At 44.8% G+C, this 19690-nt stretch overlaps 1 protein-coding gene across 5 annotated transcripts; it reads right to left on the bottom strand.

Moving 5' to 3' along the window:
• Window positions 1-7571: 7571 nt before the first annotated feature.
• On the bottom strand, window positions 7572-19478 carry LOC308255509 (mitoregulin-like). 5 transcript variants are annotated; one of them, XR_013961359.1, is made up of 4 exons: window positions 14178-14307; window positions 13685-13887; window positions 8216-8337; window positions 7572-8032 (listed from the first exon to the last, which is right to left on the bottom strand). XR_013961359.1 is itself a non-coding variant. In XM_080683030.1 (4 exons), exon 1 carries the CDS (start codon window positions 19004-19006, stop codon window positions 18836-18838), a length of 171 nt encoding a protein of 56 aa, XP_080539156.1. In that variant the 5' UTR covers window positions 19007-19056; the 3' UTR covers window positions 7572-8032; window positions 8216-8337; window positions 17295-17424; window positions 18701-18835. The 5 variants fall into 5 exon arrangements, 4 of the variants coding, with proteins under 4 accessions (XP_080539156.1, XP_080539155.1, XP_080539154.1 ...); XM_080683030.1 differs by lacking the exons at window positions 13685-13887; window positions 14178-14307 and adding exons at window positions 17295-17424; window positions 18701-19056; XM_080683029.1 differs by lacking the exons at window positions 13685-13887; window positions 14178-14307 and adding an exon at window positions 18701-19056.
• Between the last annotated feature and the right edge of the window lie 212 nt (window positions 19479-19690).

Raw genomic sequence — 19690 nt, 5'->3', positions numbered from 1 at the left:
GAAACCACTACCATTCTTATTTCTCAAGAATTCAAATGGTATTGCACTAAAAATATCAATTATTTTACTTGTAAATATAAACTATTTTTTTAAAAAAGATACAGAGTCACCTAGAGTCGTGGTCAGCAAACTGTGGCTCGTGAGCCACCTACGTCTCTTTGGCCCCTTGAGTGTGGCTCTTCCACAAAATACCATGGCCTGGGCGAGTCTATTTTGAAGAAGTGGCGTTAGAAGAAGTTTAAGTTTAAAAAATTGTGCACTCAAGAGAAATTTCAATCATTGTACTGTGGATATTTGGCTCTGTTGACTAATGAGTTTGCCGACCACAGACCCAGAGCACTTTGGAACCAGAGCCAAAATATCATCTATGCATATTCCCAAAGCAGCCTCAAATTCGCCTCGATCCCACAAACCTTCACATCATGCCTCACACAACATGACCTCGTCACCATTTGTCTCTTTCTGTTCTTTATCTTTTGTCCAGAGCACGCAGCCCATCTGACTTCACCTTATGCATGTGCTGGCTGGCTTGACTCTTTCATGCAAACATGCCATCATGACAAGCTCTTTGGCTTGACCACGCACTTCTACTGTCTGGCCCATAGGTGGCGCTCAATATATATCTTATGAGGGAGCTAGTGAATGAATTCCTCTTAACCAACTCTATAAATCTGATGAGATCCCAATCAAAATTCCAAGGAAATTTGAGCATAAGACTCAAAATTCATGCATACTGAAATTTAAAATGTGTATTTTTGAACAAATTTTATTTGCAGAAAATGATTCAAAATGAATTGAATAAATGTTCAGAGGTACCTATAAAATGATGATCATCAAAGTATTATTCATAAAAATGAAAACAAAATAATTTTCAGTCCATTAACTATAACCACATTATATAATTTATGAAGGAGATAAGATACTAGAAGATATTATTTTAGAAATAATTTTAATATGAGAAGAACACATTGTCAAACAGAAATATAACAGAAAATGATTTCTAGATATGGATAAGTGTATATTTAGATATACTACTAGCATATCTCATAGGATACATGTAAAGATATGTATAATTATTTCCCATTTAGTACATGATCACTAATTTTAAACATTTCTCTTTTCTAGCTATAAGCATGAATTTTTTGTATAATAAAAATATCTACTTTTATTTTGAAAAAGAGAAAAGTTGGGAATAGAGAAGTGTGTCCAGTATAATCCACCTGGAAATGAGGAGCATGGGTGGTTTGGTCTAAAAGTGGGCAGTTGGAGAAACCAAGATGGTGGCATAGGTAAACACCTGAATTTGCTGCCTTGCACAACCACTGCAAAACTACAACTGAAAGACAAAATGTACAACATCCAGAACCACAGAAAGCTGGCTAAGTGGAAATTCTACAACTAGAAGGGAAGAGAAAAGCACATTAAGACTCAGAGAAGCTGCGGAAGTAAAGTGCTGAGGTACAGAGGTGCACGCGGATAGGGCTGGCAACTGAGAATGCAGCTGTCTTTTTCAATGCACAGGGAGAAACAAGCTTCTGACTGCTCTGAACCCCAGTTCCAGGCGAGACTCTTCGCATCCAGACTCATATGGGGAGAAACTGGACTCTCTGGCAGCAGGCAGAACTCGAGGTCAGCTTTCTCTCAGAGGTGCTTGCAGGGATTACCAAGGGACACTGAGACCTGGAGGCCTTATAGGGCAGGGCTGACGGGAAACCATTGCAGTTTGCTCTGCCCTGAGACTCTGCCCCATCCAAGCTGAGTGCAGAGGCTTTGCATATGAATGGCCTGGTCCTTTGAAATCTAAACATAACTAACAAACTGCAGCTGAGTCAGAGAAACCCAGAACATCCAAAAGAAGGCCCAAGGCCCTGCAGCAGCTTGCATTGCTTCACAGCTGGGCCATATCTGGGCACCTCCAAAACCCAAACAAAGAAGAGGAATCAGTAGATCTCTTGATGGCTCCTGCTGGGTGGCCTCAAGCAGAAGCTATATTAGCATCTCCTTAGAGATCCAAGAGTCAGTGTACCCAGGGGTCAGAGTAGAACCATCTAGATTATAACTCCTCAGATCCATAAGGGACACACTCACTGGGCAGACTCAGTGAGCACCAAAGCCCCACTGAAGCAAGTCTTGCCCCATAAGGGTGTCTCCAGCACAGAAGTTTTCCCATCGGAGACACAGCTGATCCTCACAGCCAATTGGCCAGGAGGTCAATTCCTCCCAGTGATACCAACAACATCAAGGCTTAACTACAACAAGACTGTGCACACAGCCCATAAAGGGGTGCAGCAAGAATGTCCACCTCAGGTAATTGGGGAGACTGAGCCACTGGGTCCTAAAGGACGCCTAGCACACAAAGCCACTCTTTCAACTCAGGGAAGCAGCTAAAATGCAGAGACAAAGATACAGGTCACAAAGACAGAAATGGAGGAAAGAAAACTACAGGATATATAGTTCAAAACCACGGTTTTAAGGTTTTTCAAGAATTTTCTAAAAAGGCGGATATATTTAGTGAGACCAAATAGAAATTAAGCATACACTGACTAATATATATATATATATATATATATATATATATATATATATATACACACACACACACAGAGATCCAACAGAAGTCTAGATGATCACCGAAATCAAGTCAAAGATTTGAAATACAAAAAAGCAAAAAGAAACACCCAACCAGAAAAGAAAAAAGAAAAAAGAATCCAAAAATATGAACATAGTGAAAGGAGCCTCTGGGACTACTTCAAGCGTACCAACATCAGAATTATGGGGATGCCAGAAGAAGAGAGAGAGCAAGACACTAAAAACCTATTTAAAGAAATGATGACCTAAACCTTCCCCACCTGGTGAAAGAAATAGACTTACAAGTCCAGGAAGCACAGAGAACCCCAAACAAGAGGAATCCAAAGAGGACCACACGAAGACACATCATAATTAAAATTCCAAAAGCAAAAGACAAAGAGAAAATATTAAAAGCAGCAAGATAAAAATAGTTAGTTACCTAAAATGGAGCACCATATGACTGTCAGCTGATTTCTCAACAGAAACTATGCAGGCCAGACGGGAGTGGCAAGAAACATTCAAAGTGATGAATCGCAAGAACCTACAACCAACATTACTCTACCCAGCAGCTATCATTCAGAATTGAAGGTCAGATAAAGAGCTTCACAGATAACAAAATGCTAAAGGAGTTCATCACTGCCAAACAAGTATAATATGAAATGCTGAAAAGTATTCTTTAAGAAGAGGAAGAAGAAGAAAAAGGTAAAGATAAAAATGATGAACAACAAATACATATCTATCAACAAGTGAATCTAAAAATCAAGTGAATAAAAAATCTGATGAACAGAATAATCTGGTGAATATAATAGAATTAGGGGCATAGGAAGGGAGTGGACTGACAATTCTCAGTGGGGAGGGCGTGTGGGGGGTGCGGGAAGAGACTGGACAAAAGCCATACACCTATGGATGAGGACAGTGGTGGGGATTATGGTGGGGGGGTGGGAATCGGGTGGAGGGGACCTATGAGGGGAAAAAAGAGGAAGAACTGTAATAATCTGAACAAATGATTTAATAAAAAATAAAAAAATAAAAATAAAAATAAAAGTGCGCAGTTTTTTTTTTTTAAGTTTTTTTCTGAACCCAATTGTACTTGTAAAACTACATCCCAAGCCTACAATCAAATTGCCTTGTGGCAAGACACTGGATTAAGAAGTAGATACACTCGGCTAATTGCATTATAGAACATTAACTCTGATAAAAAAAAAATATCCCAGATATTTTCCCTCCTTCCTGTGCACACATGTTTTCTTGTTTCTACCTGGGACTATTCTGCTTTATTCATTCCTCAGCACAATCTTAGGACACTCACTTGCCTTATTCTCTGCACATGAGTTTATATTTTTTTTCTATTTCCACTCTATTCCACATCATCTTGCTCATTCTTGAAGCTTCTGGCTATTCTGTTTTCTTTATGTTTTTCTCCTCTTTTAAATGAAGTTCTAACATACTTGAAGAAAAAAAATTTACTTTAATGTCATATAAAAAGTTACAACTTTCTAATTTGTTTCAGATCTTATAGTTTTTTCTTGTTTGTTTTTCTTGTTTTCCTTGTTGGAAATGTACACATATCCAGAAAAATGTGAGGTATTTTTTATGTTACCATTAAAAAGAATATTTTGTATTTTCTTACTTTACTAAACTTTGAGTTAAGTCCTAAGTGTTTCTAACAGAAGATATATTCTGTATCCAAAGAAGTTTTCTTGAGGACAAAGTCCATAAAAATGAGATCATGTTAAGAATCATTTCCACTTCTTGTGTAACTCATTCAATCACTTCCTTTTGCTCAGAATAAAGGTCTGAGTGTTCCGCTGACCGAGTAGAAGCCAGGCTCCAGCTGGCAGGACTGGCTATAACTGCAGGACAGAGTGGCACCTGTGAACTCCCAGGAGCCACACCTCAGGGGTCCCTCCCAGTGTCAGCAGACCCAGGAATTGCTACACAGCAGTGTTTGGGAGGATGAGGGGGCAATGTACACAAGTTCTCTGGACTGACCTGCAGGGTGAGTCCATCCCTGCCCTTGCCCAACTCCTGCCCAGCCTCACCTCTCATTCTCCCTGAGCCGCTCCAGGGCACAGACCAGGATCTATTGCTCCTTGGGCTCTATTTCATATTTCTGTGCCGCCTACTGCAGCAGCACTATCTCCTCCATTACTTTCTGCTCCTGAGGCCAGAGGAAAGTAGAGGATGCAGACATGGCCTGAAGTGGGTGAGGATTGGGGCAGGGATCCAGTCCTGGGTCTTTGCACACAGGGGCACCCTCCTTCCTTCTAATTCCACTGAGGGCCTTCCTGTGCTCAGAGATGGGCATCAATAGCCCTTCCTCCAGGAGGTTATCCTGATGGCACCCCCTATCCCCAGCCACCAACTGGGGTGTTCTCCCACTTCTGTTATCAAACTCTCCCAAAAACGTACGATGCAGGGAATGGAGCCCAGGAGTGTGCTGGCCAGGGCATCTCAGATAGTCACTCCCTTCCCCTGCCCCTGGAAGGGAAAGAGCTAATCACCTTCTCCTTTTTCTCTATGTTGGTCTGATTCCCCTGGAAGGCAGTCAGCCAATGTCCATCAGAAAGAGCCTCCTGGCCAGGACTAGCCCCTCTGCCCACCCTTCTCATCGTGCACAACTGCCAGGTCCCAAGAGGGCATGGGAAACAGGGAGAGACAGAACTAGAACACTGGGCTCCAGAAAAGGGGGGACATGGAACACTATGATGGGTAAGATGCCCCAGGTTCTCGGGGAGGCTGTGCTGAGAATTCAGGGCTCAGTGCAGGGACTCCCTGCCCCCAAAGCCAATTCTGGTCACCCCAGGTCAGGCCCCAGTTAGCCCACCTCCAGATAATCCTCCATCCTATTGTGGAACATCTATAAGGTCAATCAGAAATTTGCCAAGAAAGCAAACACACTGGGTAAACAGGGTGAGGGTGGGATGAGCCCCTGCTCTCAGGTTACCCACAAATCCTCCCCAGAAAACCTCCAACCCTCAGCCTCCTGGTCCCCCAGGCTTCCCATGTGGAGCAGGACCCTTAGTGAGTCCCCTCAATTGTGCCTTCCCTCTCTCTCCAGGACCCTTAGGAAGTCCCCTCAACTGTGCCTTCCCCTACTCACAAAGACTCCTGATAATCACCCACCAGGACCTCCTTTGAGCAAAGCACAGGGTCCGTGGTTCCAGGCCAGCCTCAACCCCATATTTATCCTGCACCCTCCTCTTCCAAGCTCTCCCCTTGTTCATGTCTAAGAGCGGGTTTCAGGTTCCATGGAAACAGGAGGAGGGGCTGGTGGAGGAAGGCCTCCCTCTCTTAACTTGGAGGCCTCCAGCTGAGAACACAGAGCCACCTCTCCTTTGACCCTGGAGTGTCCCCCAGACCGGCTCACTCCCCTTCCTCTGTAGCCTCTTCTTTGATCCTCAGATGTTCAGTCTCAGATGTCAAACCCGAGGACTGTTCACCCTTGAGTGGAAGACAGGGTTTTTGAGGTCATTCTCACCTCACCCCATTACCCCCATCACACCTGACCCCTTACCCTGGACATCTGACCCAAGTCAGCTGTTACTAGTGCTACCCAGATTTCGGCATGCTCTGATTCTGCATGGCTCCCAGCTGCAACGCTCATTCGCTGTGTGTGACCTTGGTCCTGGGCCTGGCCTCCCTGACGCATTCTCACCTTGGAAAGTGGGAGACCTCCAACTAGCGCACAGGTTCTCCTGAGGACTCAGTGTCTTTACTGTCATCATTTTTCTCATCCTGAGCCCTCCAGGGGGCACAGGTCAGGGAGCTCTGCTCAATCCTTTCCTGCCCTGAACTTGTGACCACCCTGTGAGGCCTGCAGCACAGGATAGTTATGCCTCCATGTCACTTGCCAGGAGATTGAGGCCAACAGAGGGACAGTTATGTTCTTAGACTGTACCAGCCCTGCAGGCTGTGGTCATCCACAGATGCCTAGGTCCCTCTCTCATCTATGATGATTTCAGTATCTACATCACTGGAACCCCCTCCACTCTTTCTTAGTCATAACTGTTAGTTCACTACCATATAATGACCTTCCCACACTACGCATTCTAAACCATTCGATCTTTTGTCTGCCATTCAGTGTGGGAGAAGCATGATGGAAATATAAGAGTCAAGTTCTTGCAGTGTGATGGGGGCTGGGGTGGTGCTTATAGGAGAGTCAACTCAAATGCTCTAAATCTCAAGGGAAGTATAAGCAATTGTATTTTCCTGGGCAACACAGATGATGCTTGGGAGAGACCCATTCAGTGTGTGGGACAATGAACTGAACAGACAGGAAGGTGGCTCCGTATCAGGTCAGGTGTCCCATTCAGAATTTGGAAGTAAACACAGTGTGCACTGCCCTTGTATAGCTAAGGGCCAGGTAAACAGGAATACCTGCTGCCTATGGTTTGTTACAGGAAGAGGACACACTGGAGCAAAAGCAGTGAAGTAAGAATAGGCACCACAATGGAAGGTTAATTCATGGTAAGGGGTCCAGAGAGGACAGGGGCTGGGTGCTTTGCCCTCACTTCTGTGAAGAATGAGGATGCATACACTTTCTCCCTCAGATCTGGAGCCACCTAGAGCAATTTGGAACCAGAAGGCAAACTGAGGGCTCAGCTGGGATGTTGACACTTTGCTGATCATCTATGCATATTCCCAAAGAGGCCTCAACTATCACCTCGATCCCACAAACCTTCACATCATCCTACACACAACATTACCTCGTCACCATTTGTCTCTTTCTCCACTTTACCTTTTGTTCAGAGCACGCAGCTCACCCTGACTTCACCTTAAGCATGTGCTGGCTGGTTTGACTCTTTCATGCAAATCTGCCATCAGGACATGCTCTTTGATTGATTACTGTGCTTCTAGTGTCTGGCCCATAGGAGGTGCTCAAAACATACCTGATAAAGGATCCAGGGAATGAATTCCCCTTACACAATCTACTAATCTGATAAGAACCCAATCAAAATTCCAAGGGAATTTGATCAAATCATTCAAAATGCATACATATTAAATTCAAAATGTGTATTTTTAAACAAATTTTATTTGCAGGAAATGATTCAAAATGAATTGAATAAATGTTCAAAAGTACCTATACAACAAGGTCATCAAAGAATTATTTATAAAGTAGAAACAAAATAATTTTATGTACGTTAAAGAATTTATAACGAAGCAGGAGAAAAAACTAGAAGAAATTATTTCTCAGAAATAATTTTAATATTAATAAATATTTTAATAAACATAACAAATGTAATGACATACCTATGGGAAGAGTATTTTTACATGTATTATTGGGATATATGAAAGGATAACTATTAAAGATAAGTATCATTATTTCTTATTTCATGTATAAAAGAGAGATAATGGTCAGAATAATTTTCACAGCTGCAGCCAATCATGCAATGTCCTCCTTTGTATGAGATTTCCCATGGCAACCTAGGACTGGGGCTCCAGCTTGCAGGACCGGATGTAACTGCAGGACAGAATGGCACATGTGAGCTCGCAGGCCTCAGGTGTCCCTCCCAGTGTCAGGAGCCCCAGGAATTGCTACACACCAAGGTCTGTGGGGGATCAGGGAACCATGGACACAGGTTCTCTGGATTGACCAACAGAAAGCGTCCACCCCTGCCCGTGTCCAACTCCTGCCCAGCCTCACCTCTCATTCTCACTGAGCCGCTCCAGAGCCCAGAACCAGGCCCGGAATTGCTCCTCGGGCTGTATTTTGTATTTCTGGGTGGACTCCTGCAGCACCACTATCTCCTCCAGTACTTTGTTCACCTGGGGCCAGAGGGAAGGACAGGATACAGATATTGCCTGAGTGGGGGTGAAGAGTGAAGCAGGGGCCCAGTCCTGGGTCTTTGCACAAAGGTGTGCCCTCCTTGCCCCTAATTCCATGCAGGCCCTTCCTGAGCACAGACATGGGCATCAACAGCCCTTCCCGTAGGAGGTTATCCTTGATACCAGTCCCGTGCCCCCAGCCAACAACTGGAGGGATCTCCCACTCCTGTTATCAAACTCCCAATAAATGGAAGATGCAGGGTTTGGAGCCCCGAGGTGTGCAGGCCAGAGCATCTCTGATTCCCACTCCCCTCCCTTGCCCCTAGGAGGTGCACAGCTGCTAATGTGTTCTTTTTTTTTTTTTTTCTATGTTGATCTGACCCCCCTAAAAAGCAGACATCCAAGGTCCATGAGAGAGAAACCCCTGGCTGGGACTAGGCTCCTGTGCCCACCCCTCTCAGGTTGCACTACAACCAGGTCCCAGGAGGGGATGGAAAATAGGAAAAGACAGGACTTAATTCAAGGCCCGGCTCTGGGCTCCAAATGAGTGGGCACACGGATGACTATGATGGGCCTGTTGCCTCAGCTCTAAGGGGAGAACTCAGGGCTCAGTATGAGGGCTGTCTTTCCCCAAAGGTCAATCCTGAAAGAAAAGATCTTTAATCCAGTTACAGATGCTATCAGAATCAGGATGAGAGAGGAAGGGAAATACCAGGTTATGTCCTCTATGAGGATCCTAATAAATAACTGAAAACAGCAAGTCAAACAAAACACACAACCACAAAGACAACAGACTGCACAAGACACACAATCAGGGTTAATGGGGTCCCTAGACAGTTAATAAGAACTTCAAGGGAGGTGACTAAAGTCAGGTGGCTCACGTTGGACTATGATGTCACAGGCAGGGACAGGGCCTGTAAATCTCTCCGCCCTGCGGAGCTGTAAGCCCTGCCCCTGGAAGTCTCCCACCACCAAAAAAGATAAGAAAGCCATAAATAAAAGTTCTTTGCTCTTTGAAATGTCACAAATTTATACCTTTAAATTAACCCTAGAACTTCAAAATTTCAATTTAATACAGTAAATTAAAAAATCAGAGCAGCCCTAACTGGTTTGGCTCAGTGGATAGAGCGTCAGCCTGCGAACTGAAAGGTCCCGGGTTCGATTCCGGTCAAGGGCATGTACCCTGGTTGCAGGCACATCCCCAGTAGGAGGTGTGCAGGAGGCAGCTGATCGATGTTTCTCTCTCATCAATGTTTCTAACTATCTCTCTCCCTTCCTCTCTGTAAAAAATCAATAAAATATATGTAAAAAAATAAAAATAAAAAATAAAAATAAAAAATCAGAGCAAACTGAAACCCTTACTTATACAAACATAGACAGAAATTTTTATTAGCTAAGTGGGCTGATTCCCTCTCTGACAGAGAGCAAAAGACTCTGAGAAAAAGAAATCTCGCAACTGCTAGAGACTTTTGCATTCCATCACAGCAGGTCCACCCTATCTTTAAACAAATTAAACAATAAAAAGAGATAACAAATACACTCATGTGTACAGCCAGAAGGCACAAAGTAGCTTTCGCTTCACACAGACCAGTTAATGAGCAGATAATTATGCCAAGACAGACAAACATCCATACTCACACTCTCTCAGTAGACTAGCCCAAACTGGAGCTGAACAGATAAACAAAACAATGCCCAACTCCCCAGATGAGCATGGGGGCACTCCCAGCACCCATGCCCTAGAACAGAATTCTCAACCAACGTCTTGGTGAGAACCTACCAGAGGAGTTAAGACTGCGTCCAGACCCCCTTCTCAGTAGTAAATTGGCTAGGCCCACATAAACAAACAGCAGAGTGAACTCATAATTCCTTAATCGAATCTGAATTCATTCACCTCCAGAGTCCCACATTTATATACTAGCTAGTCCGAGTTTTTGACTTCTACCACATATTTACCCAGAGTTTAAACAGTCCACCTGATTCCTTGTCCTCCTAACCAAACGGGGTCTCAGCTAGTCCCCGAGGAAGTCCTTGACTTCCGGAGAGGTGATCAAACTCCCGCTTCCACACACTTGGAGTGGGCCTAACCAACTGGGGCCCCTACCTTACCAATTCTGTCGACAGATCCAAAAGTGTCCGTCCACTCTCTCCAGATGCTGGCCAGGACCTGGGCTGAGGTCCGGGAGTGCCCGGTGTCCCCCAGTTCAATTCTGCTAAATCAGCAGAGCGACGCCTCCCGGAGGCCAATCCGGCTCCCCAGGGCCCCAAACCTGGCCCATTCACCAGAGGCCAAAAGGCCAAGCACAGTTGTTCATGGTCAGGGAACCATTAATGTTACAGAAAACCGGAGAAGAACCAAGCAATACTTAGAGAGATGGAGTTACATTTATTACGTGCGGGTCCAGAGGAAAATGTCTCTCAAATTCTGGGGCCCAACATGGAGGAATTTTCCCTATTTATATGTTTTTACCTTCTTTGTCTCCCAAATATGGGGTGTTTCCAGCCCCCTTTGCAAGTTCTTAAAGAGCCCCTATGTGCTGGGGCCTTGAGACCTCAACCAAAGGCCTGGCCTGGTACCAGCACTGATAATTTCATCCAGGGAAGGTTTAATGGCCTCTCCGAAGTGGGAGTAGTCTTATTTTCCTTATTATTTAAGCAAGCAAGCATTTACAGAAGCCAAATAGCAGGGTTAAAATTTCAAACAGCAGTTTTTATATAAGATGGATACTTCAGTTTCAAAGGCTCCTGAGCCAATTCTTCCCCAGGTTGGACAATCTTTGTTAATAGTTTGTTTTGTTTCATCTTTGTTTTAATAACAATTTTTGTCCTTTCCTCTCAAACTTTTCCTGGCTCTCCCAATGTGGTACTATGTTACCATTAGATACAGAACCATATTAACACTAGCCAAAACTCAGTTAAGTCAATGCCTCATTGCGCATTTTATTTTTATTTCTACCAGAAGAGTATTTTGTGTTTGCCATACCACTCTAATTCCAATAGAATCACTTAAGAAATATTTAGCTATCAAATCTTTAGTACTCTTTAAAATGAGAGTCCAAAAATGGATAAAATATGAGCATTCATGAGAACTCTTTTCTGCCAAAGATGATAAATTTATTTAGTAGAAACAACACTAGGTAATAGATCAAATGAAAAATAAAAAGTAAAATTAGCAAAGTGAAATAACAATTTCAGAAAATAAATTAATAGCTATTAATTACTATCCACTCTTCATTTTTTAAAGTAATATACATTTGGTATTTAAAATTATGAAAATGTCAAAAGTATGAAGAGAAACATAATAATCATCAGCATGCTACCAGTTACCATCCTAGCATATTTCCTTCTATCTTTTCTCTACATATATGAAAAAAATTTTGAAATACTGTATATTCAAATTTATATTATTTTTCTAAACTGACATTTTATCACAAACATTTTTCCTAACACATTAAAATCTCTTTAGCAAAACTTTAATCACAGTACTATAGCTCATCCTAATTGTTAGGATTGGGCCAGTAATGCTGTCTGTGAACAAATTCACAACTAAGAGAAGAGATAGATGCAAGGAGGAAATTTATTTTACTTTCCAAGGGAAGAAAAGGCCAGTGTATTACTACTCAACACAGGGTAGGAAACAAAGAGAGTTTTCCATCTTTAAGCAATTGCTGTTGCTAAGCAACAAGGAAGGGAAGGGGATTGTGTTGAAGTTGAACAGATGGGGGGAGGGCGTTTCTTAAAAGGTTACAGTTTGTTTGCTTTCCAGGAGACAGTCTGGCAGATGTCCTAAGGAGGTGTCTTATCAGTATTTTGCCCAAGCCTGTAAAACAAGCTTAGAACAAAAGTTACTAAGGGTTCACCTCATGCACTGCTGGTGGAAATGCAGACTGGTGCAGCCACTGTGAACAGTATGGAGTTTCCTCAAAAAACTAAAAATGGAACTCCCATTTGACCCAGTGATCCCACTTCTAGGAATATATCCCAAGAAACTAGAAACACCAATCAGAAAGGATATATGCACTCCTATGTTCATAGTGGCACAATTCACCATAGCTAAGATTTGGAAACAGCCTAAGTGCCAGTCAGGAGATGACTGGATTAGAAAACTGTGGTACATCTACACAATGGAATACTATGCTGCTATAAAAAAGAAGGAATTCTTACCATTTGCAGCAGCATGGATGGAACTGGAGAGCATTATGCTAAGTGAAATAAGCCAGTCAATGAAAGAAAAATACCACATGATCTCACTCATTTATGGATAATAAAGAACATTATAACCTGATGAACAAAAAGATAGATACAGAGGCAGAGAAGCATCGAACAGACTGTCAAATTACAGCAGGAAGGTTGGGAAGAGGGGGAGGTAAGGGAACAACTGAAGGACTTGTATGCATGCATATAAGCATAACCAATGGACGCAAGGCACTGAGGGGTGAGGGCATGTATGGGAGTGGGGTGGAGGGGCAATGGGGAGATATGGACACATGTAATACCTTAATCAATAAAAAAATTGAAAAAAATAAAATTATGTGCTGTTACTAAAAAAAAAAAAAAAAGTTACTAAGGGTTCAAAAGAGGTTTGTCTGAAAGGGAGGGGTGAGGAAACTTTCCACTAACTAGAGACTCCTGGGTGCAAATTATCCATGAGTTGTGAAAACAGCAGGGAGGAGGAGAATGCAAGAATGTAGCCTTGAGAGTACCTTATCTTGTCCTGCAGTTTGAACAGAGGAGCCAACAATCTTGAAGCTTAACGTTCAGGTGCTTCTCATAAATTGTGGAAGGCCACAGCAAAGAAAAGAAAAGGCCTATTTTCTGCCCTTACACTAAGTTGTATCTAGTCTTTTCTATTAAGAATGATACTTTGCCATAGCTGGTTTGACTCAGTGGATAGAGTGTCAGCCTGCAGACTAAAGGGTCCCAGGTTCCATTCTGGTCAAGGGCACATGCCTGGGTTGGGGGCTTGATCCCCAGTAGGGGGCATGCAGGAGGCAGCCAATCAATGATCCTCTCTCATCATTGATGATTCTCTCTCCCCTTCCCTTTCCTCTCTGAAATCAATAAATATATATATATATTTAAAAAAAGAGTGACAGTGATGAACATTTTTATACATTAATATCTGGCCCAACTTTTTGATTATTATATGTGATAAATTCCTGGAAATGAAATCATCCAGCCCAGGAGCCTGAATATTTGCTACATCCTGTCAAGCTGTTTCCAGAAATGCTGTCCCCCTATACTCCAGAGCAGTGCTATCAGGTGTCTGTTTCATCACACCCTTTCCAGCACTGAATATTGTGATTTTTTAAATGTTCCAAGTATCTTTCCTTTGCAATTACTTGATTACCTTTAAAGTTAACTTTTCTCATGTATTAGTTACTTTATTTCTTCTTTAGTTCAAGGTCTTATCTCGGACATATTCTTCTTTCATTAATCCTATTTCGTTTGAGTTCACAGGAAGCAATAGCAGCTTCCATGGAGGAAGGCTGAGGGAAAGGCGACTGGAGAGTGGAGTGTGGTATTGGGCCCAGATGTGGTTGGCAATGGTTCCTGTTAAAAGATTAGATTCAAAGGTGAGGGGGTTAAGGGAGGTGTTAGGTTCTGAGACTGAAATGTTATGGTGAAGGGCACAGAGTCAAAGGTCACCATTTGGGAGGTGGGGCCCCTGGGGTCTGGTGCGGAGGATGAGGGTCAGAACCGGTTTGGCAGGGGATGCGGGAGGGGACTGGTCTAGCTGGGAAGGCCCGTGGGTCTGGGAGGCTCCCGGGATTCAGGGCCCAGCACTCAACGCCAGCGCCGGGGGCACCGCACTGCCCAGGCCCCGCTACAGCCAGACGGACCTGCAGCTTCAGCTCCGGCCGCGCTGCAGGAGCTGCGGGGAGTCGCGTGGCCGCCAAGGCTGTAGCTCCTCACCTCTGAGCTGGGCCCGCGCGGGTCTTCAGGGAAACCGCCTGAGCGACCCCTCTAGGTGACGTCACATGGTGACGCCATCAGCGGGCGCGCACCACACAGCCTGAAGCTGCGCGGGCTGGGGGAGACTTTATGGGAGGAGGTCCTCTGTCCCCTAACCCTCGCCACCGCGGGCCAGAGCCTCAGCCCTGCGCACGTGTTCGTCTGCACCCGAAACCCAGAGGCCGGGGTGGGGGTCGGGGTTCCCACGGCGTTGGAAACCGCAGGTCCACGCGTCCCACGTCTCAGTGTTGCCACATGACTGCGGGGCCTCGGTGTTATGCCACTAGTTTCTGATGCCAGTTTTGCTAAACCAACCTATACTATTTAAGCACCTTAAATTCTTAACTGCAAGGACAGCTTTCCTCCTTGACCCCCCCGGGACTCACAGTTCTGTTACACAGGCTCCTTTCCAAGGGCAGTTTCTAGTTCTTGGCCACGTGGGGTGCTGCGACTTTTCATTCTAGGTTTGCAAGTGGGGCATCCTGAATTCTGTGAGGATGGGGACTCTGTCTGTTCTACAGCAAGCCTGTGAGCGAATAAATATGATCCCCATTTTACATCTACTCTCAGATTGTAGTAACATTTCCCCAAGTGGGACTGGATCCTCTAAACCTGTGGTCGGCAAACTGCGGCTCGACAGCCACATGCGGCTCTTCGGCCCCTTGAGTGTGGCTCTTCCACAAAATACCATGGCCTGGGTGAGTCTATTTTGAAGAAGTGGCCTTAGAAGAAGTTTAAGTTTAAAAAATTTGGCTCTCAAAAGAAATTTCAATCATTGTACTGTTGACATTTGGCTCTGTTGACTAATGACTTTGCGGACCACTGCTCTAAACCAATTCCCACGCTCCACTACACGGAATAAGAGTGAGGATCCGAGCTCACCTTTCACATGAGGAGCCTCTAGGCTCCTTCAGTACCGCATGCAATGTTTCAGTACCACACACAGAGTCCACAGGCCCAACGGCCATGCTGTTTGTGTACTTTTTTTCTTCAAGTATAATTTAAAGTGACAAGCACCCACCTCAGTTTTCACATTGAACACATCCCCATGTCACATCACCCACATTAGGATTCAGAACATGACCTGCAGCACCCAGCAGTCTCTCCTCCTAGGCTCTACCCCATCCACCCGCCTCACACCAAAAGTACATATGACCCTAATTGCTAACAAAACTTGGCTTTGCCTTTTGAACTGAGATGGGATCATGCAGTGTGCCCTGGCCACGTGTTGGGCTTTTCCCTCAACATGTTCATGAGATGCACCTGTATCGCTGTGTAGTTGTAGTCTGTGATGGACTCAGACTCATTCCTTGTGCTGTTGATGGACAGTGGGTAGTTTCCAGATTAGGGCTACAACCTAGTGCTACTGTTTACATGTGTACATAGTGGGAACACATGTGCTCAATGCTGGGCCACAGGGCATGTTGTATGTTTAGGTTTAGTAGATACTGCCTGTTTTCCCAAACTTGTCTTGATTTATTCTCTACCAGCAGGGTATGGGTTTTTGCTCATGTCCTGGTCAACCGTTGGTACCATCTGCTTTTTGTAGCGCGTTATTTTAAATTAATTTCTCCATTATGGCTCACAATACTTAAGTTCGCTTAAATAGCAGGACATAAGTATTTCCATTAAAAATGTTGGTAATCAATGATAAAGTGGTAAATGCTATATTTTAAAATGGATTACTAAATCACTACTTCTAAGTGATCTTGTAAGAGGTAAACAAAAGGAAAAATTACACTAATGACAACCCATTTATGAAATCCTTATTTATTTTAAATATGTCTATAAATAAATTAGGAAAAATTTCCTGTATCTGATTTATAGGGATGTGCTTATTTTATTTTTTAACATATTTTTTAATTGATTTCAGAGAGGGAGAGGGGAGAGAGAGATAGAAACATCAATGACGACAGAGAATCATTGATCATCTGCCTCCTGCACGCACCATACTGGGGATTGAGCAGGCAGCCCAGGCATATGACCTGACCGGGAATCAAACCGTGACCTCCAGGTCCATAGGTTGATGTTCAACCACTGAGCCATGCTGGCTGGGCAAGGGATGTGCTTATTTTAAATGGAAATGAATATAGTTTAACTCGCTGTTGAAGAAAAAAACACGCCCCTACATATACACTGATCGGCCAGATTATTATGATCTCTGAATGCATAATAATCTGGCCACCCCGTGCATGAATTCGTGCATGGGTGGGGTCGGCCAGCCTGGCCAGGGGGAGGAGACATGGGCGGTTGGCCAGCCTGCCTGCTGGTCGAGGGGACAATTTGCATATTAGCCTTTTATTATATAGGATATACACTAAGTGGCCAGATTATTATGCGTTCAGAGATCATAATAATCTGGCCACTCAGTGTATGTGTAAGTATGGACACTGAGAAGGATGAAAAAAAATATATTACATTTGTTCACCTCAGGTAGAAATATGACTTCAATTATACATATTTTTGTTCCATATTCAGAGTTACAAGCATTTATTCCTGTGAGTCCTGGAACAGCATCATCATCGAAATTACGGGTGGGGGGTTGCTGAAACATGTATTTCCATGAGTGAACAGTTTGTTATTTCCAAGGTACATTACCAGCATCATAACCTCTCTCAACCTTTTCACTGCCAATTTTTGCTAACATGGAAAAAGTCACATTTCCACGTGAGACAATGTTGTTAGGGAAAAACCAACACACATTGATGTAGGGCCTGGAGTAGGTGGCTAGAGGAGAAATGGTGACAGAGCTGGGGACACAGAGCCACAGTGTGAAGAGGCAGTAAGCAGAAAACAAGAAAATGATTGATTAGGAGTGGCATGGGGTGGCTGAAACCACATAAGCACCTAGATAGGACTTGGGGGTGAGCAGCACATGCCCAGAGGGGCAGGAATGATAGAACACTGAGGTGAGACAGGAGAGGGAGATGAGTGTGTCAGGGGGCTACATGTAAGTAATGGAAACGCCAACAGTCAGGGGGCACCATGTGCCTTAAGAAACCTGCCTTGTCTCCAAGAGCCTCAGCTCCGGAGCCTCTTGGTAACTTGGAATGAGCAATGGTGACTAGGATACTTCAGCAAACTGCAGCCCAGTTGGGACAGAGCTCTCAGCACCTGCACGCCAGTCCATGAGTACTGCATTCACAGAAAGAACACAAGGATGGAATTAACAAAGCTAATGGCTCCAGTGAAATGGATAAAATAAAGCTTTCCGTGGAAACTACTTTTCTGAATTTCCCTGTGTTAACATGGAGCTGCTATTAAATTGGCTAAGACAAAAAATTAATCTTTACAGGAACAAGCAAGGGCAGTGTTCTAGAAAACACCCTTGCAAATCCATAATAACCAGGGACTTGGTCCTTCACTCTTGATTTTTACATATAGTTTGGATTTATCACTAAGCTCTATTCAAGAGGGTTTCTCCTTCACATGCACATTCCATATGCTCCTAAAAGTGCAAATGTCTTATATACATCACTCTTACCTCAGTTATTTCTACATAGCCCTTTGCTTTCCTGATCAGGTTCAGTAAAAAAAAACACACACACACACAAAAAAAACACTGACCAAAAGGACTCATAACCGTGCCCAGGCCAACTCTGCTTTGCAGTTGCGCCACAGAACTAGCATGGATTCCTTAAGAAACAAAGTATCTGCTTAAAAATGCTAATACATCAGTTTTGAGCATGCAGATCTCTTGATGCAGTGAACTGCATGGCAGGCAAGACACCCCTTGTCCTTTTAATAAAAGTTTCAAAGATGTTTAACATTTTATTTTAAATATAAAATTGATTCATAAAGTGTAAGGACAAATGATTTCTCTCCATCTTCGACAAGCTGTTGGGAACAGAAAGAGAAAAAAAAAAGAGAGAAATAATAATTAACTTGAAATTATCCTGAAGTTAAACCATGAACTACAAGCTCTGGTGTTACAGGTAAGAAAACGGACACCCTGAGCACCTGCACAGCTCCGATGAAAAAGCCAGGACTGGGTGCAAGACTCCTGACTTCAGGCCCTCTCCCTTTCCGTTCTGCCAGGCTGCCAAAAACCCAAGGACTCCGACTGGAGAGTACAAAACACGAACGCAAGGACTATGGTGCTAACAAGGGCATTGCTGCAAAGACTGATGAGCGGGGAAAGGGTGGCAGGGACATCTCGGTCTACTCTTTTTTCCTTTCGCTTTTCCCAGTATTTACATTTTAAGTTGAATGCAGCGACATTGCACGTGGTAAGGAATTCCCAGTAAACACACGCAATGAACTAAGACACCAGTGCAAGTTACTGGGGAAAAGAAAGCTCCCTCCTCTTTTGGGTGTCCGTGGGAGCAAGCCACCTCCTGTGAGCTGCCCCAGACACCCGCCCCACTCCCAAGTCTCCCTTGGACTTAGAGCCACTGTAAGCACTGCTCACCGGCACTGCGGGGGAGCCTGGCTCGGCGGGCGGGGTGGGAGAGCGCCTGGCTCAGGCTGGAGGCCCCGCGCGGGCAAGGCGAGGTGGGCGCGCAGCGAAGTGGGCGCGCGGGAGCGGCGGGGCCTACGGCCGCGCTCAGGCCAGGTCCAATTTCTTCTGCATCACCGCCAGCTGGTCCTGCAGCCTCCGCTTCCTCCAGTCCAGGTAGCGCCTCCGCAGCCGGTTCGCCTGCCAGCCCACGAGTACCCCGGAGGCGAAGGCCAACAGCACGGACAGCTGCAGCTTCCTCTCGGACACATCCGCCATCGCGGCCTCCTGTGCGCGGAAGGGCCTACGGCGCGGGGCGGGGCCCAAGGCGCGCGTCCCTGGGGGCCGAGGAGGCGAGCCCGGCGCCGCCTGCTGCGCAGTGACGGCCCTGCAGCGCCTGCACCGGGAGGGAGCTTGGGCCGAATCTGTGACTTGCTGGGACTTCCTGTGATCACTTTATGTTACACAAAACTTACCAGACTGCAGACTCTCCTGGGGCTGGATGAAGTAAGCAGGCATGCTGGAGAGGTTCAAGTAGCAAAGCACTGATGAGGGCTCAGGGAATGGCGGCAGCCCCAGCCAAAAGCTGGAGCCTCTGTCCTACAACCCCACAGCCTACAACACAAGTACGCTGGGAAGCAGATTCTTCCCCAGCCCTGCCTCCAGGTGCAAGGCCAGCCTGGATTCTTCCCAGTAGCCTTGTGAGACCCTAATGGAGGACCTCGTGCCTGGACTCTTGACCCCTGAGAGTTCTGGTAATCTGTTACACAGCAATAGAAAACAAATCCAGGTGGGGGAGGATGAAAAGGGTAAAGGGGTCAAATACATGGTGATGGAGGCGGACTAGACTATGGGTGGTGAGCACACAATGCAATAGACAGATGATGTATTATAGAACTGCATACTTGAAACCTATATAATGTTAGCATGGACAAAAAAGGGGCCACACACTAAACCTTGATA

Source organism: Plecotus auritus (genome assembly GCF_963455305.1).
Source record: "Plecotus auritus genome assembly, chromosome: 8".
NCBI classification, from domain to species: domain Eukaryota; kingdom Metazoa; phylum Chordata; class Mammalia; order Chiroptera; family Vespertilionidae; genus Plecotus; species Plecotus auritus.
This window is presented reverse-complemented; position numbering and strand designations above follow the sequence as displayed.